The sequence below is a fragment of the Pholis gunnellus genome, assembly GCF_910591455.1.
Source record: "Pholis gunnellus genome assembly, chromosome: 3".
In the NCBI taxonomy this organism is placed as follows: Eukaryota; Metazoa; Chordata; class Actinopteri; order Perciformes; family Pholidae; genus Pholis; species Pholis gunnellus.
In genome coordinates this window covers 13,484,805-13,499,229 of record NC_136529.1, presented here as the reverse complement: position 1 = coordinate 13,499,229, position 14,425 = coordinate 13,484,805, and the positions used below count along the sequence as shown (strand labels likewise).

At 37.8% G+C, this 14,425-nt stretch overlaps 2 protein-coding genes across 3 annotated transcripts; both read left to right on the top strand.

The window, feature by feature from the left end:
• Nucleotides 1-1,269: 1,269 nt before the first annotated feature.
• On the top strand, nt 1,270-6,578 carry LOC306693902 (protein FAM3C). The gene is made up of 9 exons (XM_079156563.1): nt 1,270-1,407; nt 1,485-1,577; nt 1,665-1,706; nt 1,800-1,920; nt 2,010-2,068; nt 5,511-5,561; nt 5,660-5,744; nt 5,826-5,952; nt 6,080-6,578. Exons 1-9 carry the CDS (start codon nt 1,395-1,397, stop codon nt 6,185-6,187), a joined length of 699 nt encoding a protein of 232 aa, XP_079012689.1. The 5' UTR covers nt 1,270-1,394; the 3' UTR covers nt 6,188-6,578.
• A 1,278-nt stretch (nt 6,579-7,856) lies between these two features.
• Nucleotides 7,857-11,535, top strand: LOC306694152 (protein FAM107B). 2 transcript variants are annotated; one of them, XM_079156884.1, is made up of 4 exons: nt 7,857-8,676; nt 10,157-10,337; nt 10,427-10,583; nt 11,118-11,535. In XM_079156884.1, exons 2-4 carry the CDS (start codon nt 10,159-10,161, stop codon nt 11,226-11,228), a joined length of 447 nt encoding a protein of 148 aa, XP_079013010.1. In that variant the 5' UTR covers nt 7,857-8,676; nt 10,157-10,158; the 3' UTR covers nt 11,229-11,535. The 2 variants fall into 2 exon arrangements, with proteins under 2 accessions (XP_079013010.1, XP_079013009.1); XM_079156883.1 differs by lacking the exon at nt 7,857-8,676 and having other exon boundaries at nt 9,493-10,337.
• Nucleotides 11,536-14,425: the final 2,890 nt, after the last annotated feature.

The following is a 14,425-nucleotide window of genomic DNA, read 5'->3' as shown; positions in this document are numbered from 1 at the left end:
ACTACACCGTGTCAGGAATATGAAGAGTTAAGATGCTGCAAACATATACTGTCACAATGCAAATCCCCTCATATGTAACACCAACAGCCCGAATCGAACTAGGTTTGGGTGGATGGAGGAAAGAGTTTTTACAAAAACCAACAAGTCAAGCAGGAAATATTTCAGTTCAGCAGTATCTAATGTTAGTGCTCACACTTATAAAAACACAACGAGCTTTCAAGTTTTGTCCTTTAATTCTCTCAGTACTTTTGAGTTCTTTACTACTTTTGTTTGTTTTATGCTCGTTTGGTGCAGCTAAAGCTGTTCTATTTAACACATTTTGTGTTGTTTTTTCCTGTAATTTGTCAGCCATCTTTATGTGTGTGGCGTCATTTGTCACAATTTCATTTAACTTTAATTCCCTAATCAGCTACTCAACTTGTGTCTTGGTGGATAACTTATGACCTTGTAATGATTGGCCACAGTAACTTTAATAACAGTCAAAACATCAGTTCATTACTGCCTGTAGGGAAATGCTATTTTAATAATAATAATAATACATTTTATTTGTATAGCGCTATTTTAGTTTGGGCCCCTCAAGGCAGGTGAAAGCTCAGACTTAGCTACTGCTCAAGGATGAGCAGTGCAGAAGCTTAGTCACACGGGGGCCTGGCCTCTGGAACTAACATATGGAAATCATTTAGGAATAACCCCTTGAGATGTACCATCTCGTTTTTAAGTGGGTCCTTGAACATGCTTTTTAGTGACAACTAACTCTTGTGCATATTGTCCATCCATCAAAAGTATGGATTTAAATTCCAAATATGTCTTGACAAATACACCATTGGCCTATTTATGTTGTGTTTATTGAAATAACTCCCTCTTCGCCAGGTTTCCTTTGAAAAACAAGCTTTAATTACCTGTAACACAAGAAAACAATGAAAGAATGTTGTTTATGAGAATTGAGTTCTCATCTGTTATGGTTTCTTTTCAGATTTTGTTCCCATGCATATTTATTTGCTTTTAGTGAGACTTTGACCTTTTATTCTATCATATGTTGCAGATGTTTGCACGTCGACTAAGCACTATTTGCTGTTTGCTAAACTCATTGTTCACCATAAGGAGTATCTCTTACTGCTCCCATATTTGACATTGTAAAAGAGAGAAACCTGATCATCAAGTTCACATTGGCTGTGTATCCATAATGCCACATCCTGTTTTTCATGTAGCACAAGGAGGAGCTATTTTTTTTTAATGCATAACCAAACAATAGGCATGGTTTTAGGAATGATCAGAGTGCGTGTTCACAGATGAGATCACACCAAAGCGCTGCTGTATCTACAATACTAGAAGTGCATTTCAAAGGTCCCAGCTCTTCCCTTTAGGAATTGGAAGCTATCTAAGTTATTGCAGATATGAGAAATCCAGGTGAGATTTTACTTTATTTAAAAAACAGGTATTTTTGTTTGTGTCTCTGCCAATCTTCATCTCTTTGTGTTTGACAGCTGTTTTCAAGGTTGTTGCTGTAATTATTATCCTCCTTTTAACCTGGAGATTAACCATCTATGATGTTGGGGAGGAAGCCGGAAATATTGTTGGTGAGCTCATTTCTACTTATTATATCAGAAATCCTGAGCCACCTCTTCTTAGTTTGATTTAACACTTCCTCCATTCTTTTATTTAAGGGTTTGATGACAAAGATGAAATCAACCCAAAATTCCTAAAAGGTAAATTCAATTATTTTTTAACATTACATGACTTCCACATTAACTGTGTGGTTTCCTTCATGATCAGAAGTACTATTCTGTTTGCATTTTCAGGTACAACAACTGAGCCAAAGTGCAGCCTCACCAGAGCCTGTCCGTCTGACCATTTCGCTTTACGAATCAGGAGCGGAGTAGCTAATATTCTTGGACCACGGATCTGTTTCGATGGTAAAATGTGCGTGTTTGATATGGTAGTACTGGACATAACTAAAGATGGAAATGTGTGTGACTGAGTAAAACTCAACCGTGTCTGTATCTCAACAGCATTATGAGTTATGTGATGAATAATGTGGGACAAGGACTGAACATTGTGGTGGTAAATGGTGAGTAAAAATACTTGACAGATTTGTTAAAGTACTGGGCTGTAAAAAAATGTATACTTTCTTAAACAATTCTTTAAAACATTCAAATTTGTAATAGTTTTGGGCTTTAAAGTTTTGACATTCACTGTAATGAATTGCTGTAAATGTACGGTGGATTTAAAACAGTATCTTACAGTATTTCATTATAACGGTAACATACAGTTAAATGTTCGTCCCTTGCATGTAAATTAACAGGCAATGCTGTCAATTAACAATAACAGCAGACTACTGTAATTTATTGGCATAATACAGTATTTTCTGTGAAGTGGTGGATACACGCTTCTCTATACAAGTTCAGTGAATCACGATCCATCTACATCGTACTGTCTATTGTAGGTTAATGTATCTGTAATGACGATAGAATATATTTTATTATTCAAACTGCTTATTGCCTACAAGTTATTTTTGAGTCACGTGACCGACTGCTCATGAACGTGACTTTGGACATCACAGCTTCAGTTCATCCTTCTGAGCGACAGCCATGTGGAGATCAACCAAGGAGTCGAGGTAACCTTACGCTTATCATCCTAAATTCAAAGTCCCCAGTATTGTTTTGTCTTGGTCTGTTTCATTACATCAGGTTGCTATTATTGGCGGAGCTAGCTCTGTAACGTTAGCTAGCTCGAGCTCAAGTAGCCTTAGAAAGGTTAGCTAGCTAACAGCATAGCAAGTTAAGTTAACATAAATACAGTTAATCACCAATTACAGTGTTAAGATGTAACATTAGTCACCTAACTTGTGTTAACTTGTGCTCTTATTGAACCGACTGTAGGACCGCAACCGGGACGATTATCTAACAGTTGAGTTAACGCTAACAGTAACGTTACGTGTGTGTCCCAGGGGCAACATTAAAACCAGATCAAACTCATTTTAGTGTTGAACATTAGTCCATTGTGGTCCATTGTCTTAGCTTCATTTCTTCACCTAATGTAATCAGCTCATCACATCAAGTCTGTTGATTTAAACTGTATGGTATTGTTGTATTAGCCTTTTGCAAAGACTTGCATTGATATGTTAACATATGTGAACCCACAGTTGCACACCCAAAGCGTTTGTGTTTCTAAAGGTTATATTTTGTTTGTTTTACAGTCACTCGTCATCAGATTGAGGATACCAGCCAGACACTGCAGTCAAGTCCTCTTTCAAGGTGTTCACTCTCTTTATTGTTTTCATTCATGTGTGAGTTCATGCAGTTCAAATTAACTTTAAATGTGTAGAAGACTTGCTAACAAGATAGACTGTGATGCAGTTCTATTACACTGTTCTTGACAATATTTTAATTCAGCTTTCACTCTAATGCTATTTTAATTTAGTGTGTTCGGCCGAGACCGAAAAGTGGCCGATGATATACGTATATATATATATATATATATATATATATATATATACTACATTGGCCATAATATTAGTTTCAGGGCACATTAACAAATACTATATCACTTTATTGTCATTTCAAAAGTCTTTTATATATCCGAACAAAAAAATGGACAATATAAAATAGATACATTCCTTTATTTAAGACGCTGTGTTGTGCTACTTTGTCAATAAAGTCAACAAAATACATTTACGGCATCACTGTTCATGAATCCAACCAATTTACATTAAATGTGCATATGCACCAAGAGATGGCACGGGTGTGCTTGTCTGACAGTAGACTACCACTTTCAAGCGGAAACAACTGAACAACAGTAGCATACCACTCTTGGGATAGGTACCTACCACTGAATAACAGAAGCATACCAATCTTGGGATATACCTACCACTGAATAACAGAAGCATACCACTCTTGGGATAGGTACCTACCACTGAACAACAGTAGCATACCACTCTTGGGATAGGTACCTACCACTGAATAACAGAAGCATACCACTCTTGGGATAGGTACATACCACTGAACAACAGTAGCATACCACTCTTGGGATAGGTACATACCACTGAACAACAGTAGCATACCACTCTTGGGATAGGTACCGCTGAACAACTGTAGCATACCACTCTTGGGATAGGTACCTACCACTGAACAACAGTAGCATGGTCCACTCTTGGGATAGGTACCACTGGACAACAGTAGCATACCATCGGCCACTTTTCGATCTTGGCGCTACTGTTCTGTGGTTATCCTCATGAGTTCAGTTAAGCCGGTCATTAAAGATTTTATGATTTTATTTTTTTTCTTCTAAACATGCAGTACATTGTAAGTTTTGTGATGTAATAAAAATGTCCCTTTATTATTTGTCTAAAGAACATTTATTAAACTGCAACAATTATGTATTGAATGTGTATTGTGATTCTTTTATTTGTTGGGAGTTAAATGCAAAGGTATTGGGTTGTATTGCCCTTTGTAAATAAACGGTAACATTCTGGCATATACCTTAAAATCACCATAAAACCCAGTTATCCTACTATCACGTAATGTAATCCAGTATACGGTAAGATACCGTAAAAGTAAGTTAGGGTAGCTTCACCGTAAAAAAACTGTAAATTACTGGCGTCCCTGCTGCCAGTAAGTTACCATTATTATACGGTGAAATTGTTTAGACCAGTAGTTCTCAACTGGTCTGGCTGCGGGACCCACCATCACCCCTTAATGACAAGCCGTGACCCAAATCGAGGACAATTTTCAACTTCTCAAATTTATTTAATGAAAAGATGGTGCAGTTTGAACCTGAGCTGAAAAAGTCCTCTGCAGTTGTAGTAGTAGGGAGCTCTCTTGTGCAGAGAAATTGTTCCTGTAAGTCCCCGTCCCACACATGTTTCATGTAAACGAGTAAAACTGCTTTGTTTGTTATGTCTGTAGATTCGTCCATTTGTAATGCAAAATGACCACTTGCCTAAATTTGAGCTGTGGTCTGTTGTTTGATGTCATCCGACATGTCTTCAATTCGCCTATAGTGTCATTTGACAGAGGTATAGTTTTCAGTTTATCCTCTGCTGATATTAGCATTACAAGGCATTAATGCCAAATATTGTTAAGGAGTGTGAATAGACGGCACTCCGCTGCATAAAAAATCCCCTTCAAAATAAAAGCACAGGAATTTATTTTGTTTTTCTCCAGGCCCGCGACCCACTCAAAACGGGTCCGCGACCCACTTTTTGGGTCGCGACCCACCAGTTGAGAATCACTGGTTTAGACTGTTGAAAACAGCAGTTGATAGAACAAGCTTACCTAAAGGTCCAATAATTAGCTGTTCTGGAGCTTTCGATTATATAACATGATGTTCATCAGCAGTTTAAATGAGAGGAAAGTCCTTAGAGTGCTCATTAAACAGATAATTGAATCGCTTAACTTACATAAAAACAGGGCAAACTCCATCTGCTGATGAAGATCGTGTGATTTGATCAAAAGCTCCAGAGAAGCTGATCTTCTTGTTGATAACCAATTGTTGTGTTTTTTCCGCCTAAGGTAAAAATGGAACCGTGGAAAAGTTTGGCTACCTTAATATGATTCATGGAAGTAAGTTGGGTGGTTTTTAATCTTCTTTTCAATTTAAAAATGTATTGAACCCTTAAAATGTCATGTTTTCTTTTAAATTGTTTTACTTTTAACAAAAGACAGAGAAGAAATCCTGGCGTACCTAAAGGAGATAAAACCTGGAATGATTGTCTTGTTGGCCTCGTTTGATGATGTGACAACAATGTAAGTCTAAATCGCAATGATTCAACAGCTAAAATGATTTCATAGCACACAACACGACCCTTTTCTCTTCCTTTTTGGCAGAATGACAGACGACATGAGAGAGGTGTTCGTCGGAATGGGAAGCACTTTGATCAAGTCTCTAAAACGCAGAGATAGCTGGGTGTTTGCTGGAAGAGCAGGGATGGAAAGCAAAAGCCTCTTTGAGAAGGTTAGTGAGCCTGTTCTATTTGTGTCAGAAAAGACCTTCTATTTTTAAAGACAGTAAAATTAAAATAAATAAAAAAGCAACATAATTGATGGTAAAAGAAATGTCCTCTTTCTTGTTCACCCGTCAGCATGCTGTTAATAATGACAAAACCAACATTTACGAAGGATGGCCGGATATGGTGGAGATGGGCGGCTGTATCCCAAGGAACCCAACTAACCCTATAAAATATTTGTGATGAAAAGGAGAATATGACTTATTTCAGACTTCCAGGTAAAAAATGATGCCACTCAAAGAGTGTAAATAGTTTTACACTCTTTCTGAAACCCAGAACTTACCTTATTGAATAAATAATTACTTAAAATGATATGTATATACTATATGTATTGAATTGTGTATCTCTACTGTATGGTTTGACTACCTCTCTCTCTGTCAGCTATGTGTATAATGGCATCCGGTGTATTGCATGTCTGTTCATCCTGGAAGATAGATTCACCTCTGTCGCTCTTCCTGGAGTTTTCCTCATCTCAAATCATGGTTCTAAGGATTTTGTACAGATTGTAAAGATGTCTGGGGCAAGTTTGTCATTTGTGATTCTAAGCTTTTTAAATAAAATGTACTGAACTTCACTAGTGCTGCTGTTAATAATAATAGAAAATGTGAATCTTCAAAGAAATGGAAACATTTGATACACTGACAGAGGTGACTGGCTACTGTGCTATTTATTACTAGACAATGAGATTAATGGGGTACTGCCAGTAACAGTTTTGTCCCTCTGGAATCATTTAAATGTCAATTAAGACCAGTGTTTTCACCTTTTTTATCTCACTTTTTCTTATTTTATTCTTATCTTATAAGCACATTAATTGCATACTTTTTCATTTAATCTAGTTCACCAGTGGTGTAAGAAGTAATACTTTATTTACTTTAGTAAAAGTACAGATACAATAGTGCGAAAATACTGTTTCAAGTTTCAGTGTAACAATTTGTAATATTGTACCTAGTCGAGGTGGCCCTAGTTTTGACTACAGTTCGGTGGTTTAGTTTACTAGTCTGGCCCCCTCCAGAGGACCAAATGATAAATGTGAGGGGTCTTGAGATGATTAAAATAATTCTGATACACCAATTCTTTCTGGGCCTCAAGCAGTTAGACTCGACACGTTTACAAGGGGTCAGAAAGCAAAAAGGTTGGGAACCACTGGTTTAATTTCTAACAATGCAGTGTACTTTATTTGCAGTACTTGTGTGGCTACATATACTTGGTTACCTCCCATCACTGCTATACAACAAATATTCTTTCAGCACTTTTGGCCTGTTCTCCAGTTTGTCTTCCACTTGGCTCTCTCTGGCATTCTTGGCTGCTGGAGTAGAGAGAGAGAGAGAGAGTGAGAGTAACCTCAAATTATTACTGCAACTCTGTCCGCTGTGAGCCCAGGAGGTGTGTGTGCAGATATTCAATCTGGACTCATACTGAGGACATGGGAGTCACCCATGGAAAGAAGGTAAATTGGTCGATACTTATTCTTTATTTACATTTGTCTTTCTCTGTGAGACATAACACATGTCTCATTAAGATGATCCAGCAGATGCATCCATGTGGCAAAAATACTTTCTTGGAATATGTTTGAGAAGATTAAGGCACTGTGAACTAATGACGAAACCAACTGTTACACTATGTGTCATCATAAATGACAAATACTGTATCAATTATGTGTTCTTGATCACATTTAAGCTATTGTTTGGCAGAACTTAACCATTTTCCTGTGCTAGATTTATCTGTCGTTATCTCTGCAGTTTATTTCCCAAAGACAGCAAGTGCTTGCCAACACCAGAGAGTGGGCCTTGGAGAGTATTTACCCTGTCATGTCCTATTAATTCTTCTCCACACAATATTCACTGTCTGAGCTTCAGCCAAACAGCATGACTCTTCCCTCATCAATGAAACAGCAGCCAGCACCAGAGTTGTCATTAAAATGCCTAGATTAATCTAGATTGCATTTTTTCGACAATTTACTGTGATTTTGTTTCTAAATTTCTTTATTTGAATGCAGGTTTTTGAACACATTTAGCAAAGCTACCAGATGACCGGACATGGTGCAGATGAATTGCAACAAATGCCAAAGCCTCAACAAACATAGTGTAACATGTACATGGATCGATAAAGTACCTGTAACTAAATTAGATTGTGCTGAGAGCAAACACTATAGTTTGACATCTTTTTTCATTATTCAAATGTTCTTCAAATATTTAATTCAAACAACAAAAACAGAAAGAATCACTTTATTCAGCAGTCCATTCTGAGTCCCAACTCTTCTCTTCTCTCAACTATTAATTCTGCTCCAACTCCAGCAAATGAGAATCTCAGTGGGAATCAAAATGTGTTTTGTTTGATCCTTGTCATTAATGAGGCGGCAGCCCTCCACCTCACCAGTAAGGGCCCTCGCTTCACTGGACATGTTGAACTGGAGCTTTGTCTGTCAGCATCATAATACGGCTTTGTGTCGCTCGCAGCTCTCGCTGCCATTTGCATGAAATTGCATGGGCGACCTGACTGAGAGATTTCTGATTGGAGTGCGGTCATGTGTCACACTATATCTCCACACTTGTATTTTGAAATACGTTGGTAATAACTGTGAGATATATTCTATTCTATTTGACATGTCAATGACTTTTTCTGTTGACAGAGAGATCTCCAACATTCACCAGAGACACACCTGAATGGGTCTGGTGAGAAATCTATTGTTACAAGACACCCTTTTTTGCTGTTTGTGTGACTCCGGGAAGACACTGTGCAGAGGTAGAACGGGTAGAGCCTATAGGTGGCTCTGTGTTAATCTGTGCTATAAAGCAACATGTGGTCGCAGTATTATTTGCTGCAGAAACATCTTTATTTATTCTGTCATTAAAAAGGAAAAGGGTCCTGCCTAGTGACATTCACTCTTCAAGTCGGTAGCAAGACATGCAAATGTAAAAAGACAATATAACACAATCTTGCTTTTTCAAATAAATAGACAAATCTGTTAGCAACAAAACCCACCCTTGTTCATTGCAATACACTCAGGGGTTCTGATGCTATCTACAGCCTCAATGGTCTGGTAAGACCAGCAGCTTTTGGTAGCTAATGTTTACTATCAAACTTTCCACAGACATTGCTGTGTAACTGACATTTAGGACAGTCTGACCCTTCTCTGCTTGTGCTGTCAGTCTGTGTTTTTACTATTTATAGTTCAACAAAGGTTGCAAAGAAGAAGAAGCAGAAGTACTTTATTAATCCCCATGGGGAAACAAATATTTTCTTTTACTCATTTTTTTTTCTTTCTACACACAGGCCCGAAATGCACACACATGCACAGGACCTATAGGCATGCATTCATTGGTGGTCAGAGTGATGGAGTGCCAAAAGGCGCCCCGATCAGTTAGGTGTTCGTTGCCTACCAGTTCACACTCCGTACCGACTTTGCCTTGCTGGACTTGTTACAAAGTTCCATCAGGACTCAACTTGATACTCAAGTTACATTTTCCGGAGTTAAAAATGAATCCCCATGGTGTCATTTCCACCAAGGTCACTGTGGTCACTTTCTTTTGGTTACTTTTGCTTCTCCATATGGTTTAATACCAACGTTTTCTGGTCCTTTCAACTCTATTTGATGTAGTTGCTGTAGTTTGTGAAGTTATCCATTTACTTCCAGAGGTCTTAATATAAGAGAGAGTATTATAAATACCTGCCTGTGTTAATACATGTGGCTTGTTTTCAGTCAACTGGGGCTTATAAAACAGCAAAAATAAAAGCACGTTTTAGTCGGACTGATGAGCTGATCAAATGTTTAGGCCACCATTAGCCATGTGAGTGAGACACTATCAAACAAAAGTGCTCAAAAATTGTTTTTAGTCACCTTGGAAATAGCAGTTTTGATAAATTGTTGCATCTGATGAAGTTTTTTTTTTTTGTCAAGGAGATAGTTGAATTGTTGTCACGTGACTCAAGTACAGAATTAAGATACAATTGGGGTGCTTTGGGGTTTGTCGTAACCACTGTCTCTGCTCAAATATGGTCCCTTTATCATTCTGCAGTCATTAAAAGCTGCTTCAGTGCGTGTTTATAATACTGAAACTTAACCAGCTGAAATGGTGAATACTGTATCGCAAGAAAAACATTGCATTAAAAATTAATATTTGGAAAATATATACTGTATGTTTTTCTCTTCAGCAATGCAGACACACCAAAGTGAACAGCAATACCAATACTCAGAGCTTCGGGCTCCTTCGTCCCAACAACAGAGTGAGGAGGAGAGCAGTAATCTCATCAGACCACAAAAACCTCCCAACCCTTTGACGGCCTCCAAGAGCCACCAGGAGCTTCACAGAGAACTGCGGATGACCCACAAGAGGTTGGAAAAGACACACAAACACTCGTAAACACTCACACTTCTCTTTCATTGTTTATATGAATCATAAAGTCCTTCCACATGTCTGTCAGGAGAGTGTCTCAAGAAGAAAAGACTGAACTCCAGAGGGTGTTAGAAAAGAGGAGATGGGAACAAGGGATGACGGCGAGCAGAGATCAGGAAGAGGCAAAGAAGAACAGATCACCACTTCATCGGGAACTGTTGAAAAGACAACAGAGGCTAGAAAAGGTTGGCATACTGCATCATGCTAGATTTCTTTCTACATTTTTACAAAGGATCTCATCACATCTGACTTAGAAATCATCATAGTGGTTGACATTAATTCAAATGATCTATTCTGAGAGAACACATGACTGTGCTATATGAAAATGGTCAGTATTTCCTCACAGAAGATTGACGTTGGTGGTGTATGTGGAGCATCATGTCGTTCTGCAGTCAGCCATTGGAGGGCAGTGTAGATACTGTTTCACAGTCTGGGCTCCTAAAAGAAAAAAAGAACATAGATCAGACCCTGTATGTATAAATGCTGTCTGATGAACTAAAATATATATATATTTTTTTTTTGTAAAGATTACAAACCATTTACAAATATTTGCCTGTGTTTAAGAACTGTGGATTGTGTGGATCTTCAAGACCTTTGACTTTAGGGAATTAGCTCTAAACCTTGACTTTCATAAAATATCTTGAAAATGTTGCTTTTGTTGAAACTGTGGCTACACATATGAGTCCAAATTCTGTTTGTGTATTTTCGTTCCTCCACAGCTAGAGAGAGACAAAGGACAACAACGAGAGGGGCCAGAGTTCCTCCGAGTCAAAGAGAGACTGAGAAGAACTGCAGTGTTGGAGGAATGTGCGGGAGGAAACGAGGTGTGACAGTTATGATTTACGATTGCATGTTCATGTATTGTGTTGAGCGCAATGGGCCGTTGGGAATAAGTGTTTTGGTGGAGAGACCGCTTAAGCAGCTCAAAGTGCGCATAGATGAAGAAAAAAAATAGTGATTCAGCTTGAGTAACACCATTTAGTCTACATAGCTGAATGAGACAGCTGGATCGTGATGTGACGACAGCTGAATGTGTCATATATACAGCAGCCGTCAATGTATCATTTCTCACTCTTATTTTTCCCGACAATGCAAACAGAATTTACACCTAATCTTGTTTGATGCTTTTTTGCGTGTCTTTCCTGACCTTTCCCTGCATGTCTTTTATTTTATATAGACATGTTGAGTCTGTTTTTGTGATGGTGGGAAGTGTTACATCATCAGTATACTAGTAAATACATCAAGTAACACTGAGGTGACTATTAAAACATTAGTGTGTCCTTTGTGTGCCCTTCAATAACAATTACATAAACAATATATATTAAACAACAAACTGTTGAAATATTTTCTCATGACATATTGTTGTATTTCCACAGTGATGAAAAACAGAAAAGAGATAAAACGGTTAACATTCATTTAATTATGAATGACGGGAGGTGAAGATTTCCTTTGTTAGATAATAGAGCACATGAATCTTCTTATGAAATTATACTGATCAGTATTCAAGTCTACCATGTATACCGAAAGAATGAACATAACGCAACCCATAATAACTGTCATTTTTGAGGCTGTAGTTTGCATAGGTGCTATTTGGGTCGCCTTACATTGTACACGTGTTCATTGCTTCCATTGTATCTTCGAAATGTTTTGCATTTTGCTCACTCCATATGACAATAGGAGGAATACGTAGTACACTTTTAATTCAGTGATCTGCATGAAAATTGTGATCAGCACAGTTTAAATGTTTTGAATCGCTTCCACTACTTTACAAATCACAGTGTTTTACTTGCACATCTTAAAGTAAAGTTATTGCGTAATGACTAAACACACAATGCATAGACAAGGAAGTTTAATTTCATTTCTTGCAATCAAATCTCTGTGGGTACAAATCATTGTATTTTCTTACAACTTGTTCAATAACCCATGATGCATTGCATCCATACATTTGTAGCTCAAAACAGCTTTTACAAAAAAAGATATACAATATATACTTATATTTATATATATATAATATACATGTGTTTCTTTATGCATTTAGATGTGTTTGTAATGGGTAAAATAAGCTTTTTAAAAAAACACAGCCAAGTGGAAACAAATCCCAAGTAAGGTTCAATATAAGGTCATTACCAAACGAATAATAGCCAGGTTATCAAAGTCATCAACGATGGCTATCTTACAGTTAACATGGAGCCCTTCACACACAGTTTGCATATTTCCCACAACTACAGTCATGTAAACCCAGAGTGATTGCCTTCATTTATTGTTCTATGGACCTGTAAGTATCAATGGCAGATCGAGGGAACTGGTTTTAATAATGTGGGCAACAAAAGTTTTCATGGATTGGTTCGTGGTTCTCTACAGTTAACTAATAATATGGCATTGTATAATGGCATACCTTAAAATAACAATGGCATAGTGTGACTAATATCAGGATTAATGTATTGTCAGGGAGAATTTTTTTGTACATTAAATATTGTGCCGAAACATCGCCATCCTTCACCCGAGTTGTATATTTCTAAGACGACAACATATCTGAATCTACAGTAAAATATCTCCACTTCACTGTATGGCTTTAGTACTGTAGTTCATCTACCAAGGGCGACAAATAGAGTAGAGCTTGCACAGGCTGCTCCCATGGCCGACAGGTGATGCTTTCAGCACCGTGAGATGTAATTGAGATATAATTATACATACATATATATATATATATATATATATATATATATATATATATATCATTTGTCCATGTTTTGTACAACGCTGGAACCTGCGTACGATATGTGTATTTTTTCTGCCTGTGCCTGGGCATCGGAGAGGAATAAATAGATTCTACATAAGCAACGGCAAGAAAACAGGCTGAAAAAAAAATATTTGAGTTGTAAGTAAAGAAATTACAGTTGAAATGTCACTCAGGTAGAGACTTGACCGTCACAGTCAGAGCAAATGATAAGTCCACTGTGCTGTGTTGTACTTTGTCAACAACATTACTTCTGGTGTTACTCACTTCACATTATATAGCTTCAAAGTTACAGTATTACATCATTTTTTTTCAATACAACATAGTAATAATAATCATGTGTGTTTATACTAATTGATCATCATTCATGTAAACATATTTAACCAGGTCATGCAAACAGTAGACCAAAACTTCTTCCACTAGAGGTGCACAGCACAGAGCAGGCGGAGCGCCCAAACTGAGATCCCACCGACTCAGCATAAGAGATTGACAGCAGACAGATATTTAGACGCTTGTCAGAAACAGAACAGGGAGGATGAGCGTGATATTAATATGATCGTTTTCTTCCCACGCACAGTTGATGCTCAACTTAATCGCATCTTTAAAATAGCTCCTCCTGACATAATGTGAGCCCACGGAGGAACGTCAGATTCCTGTAATTTACAGACTTACAGGGATCTCAGTTTGAGCCTCAAACGGAACAGCCATTAAACGAAGAAAAAGAAAAGTCTCCTTTTGATATTCATACATTTTGATTTCCCATTTCCCAAACAGAAGCATGCAGACACTCCAGGTCAGAACCACTCTTCACAAACCCAGTCTGAGCCAGAATATAGAGTCCATAACCCCCAGAGTCACCCTCCACTTTTCAAAAAAGTCTTTAAGCAAAATAACTTTTAAAAGGACAGAAACACTTAATATGAGAAAAAAAGACAGAGTGGTCAAAACAGAACAAATGAGCAGTTGGCATCGGCAGCGAAGTCATGCCTTGAGATTAACTCTATTCAACTAAACAGCTACTTGGTCAGTGACTAGACCGAGTCACGTTGATGGGTAAGAAGTATAAAGACATGCATGAGTAGCTTTTCAGCTTTCCCTCTAGAAAGCGCTTCCCCTTTTCTTTGTGCCCTGTCTGGCCAGATTTTTGGAGAAAGCTGCCAGTAATGTAGAGAATGTGAGAGCCAGATTGATGCAGACGAACGGTAATTGCAATTAGAGGTAGATGTGACAGATCATGTAAGAACAAAAACAATGGAGAAGACTGCCTTTGGGCCACTGCCCCGTCTTTGA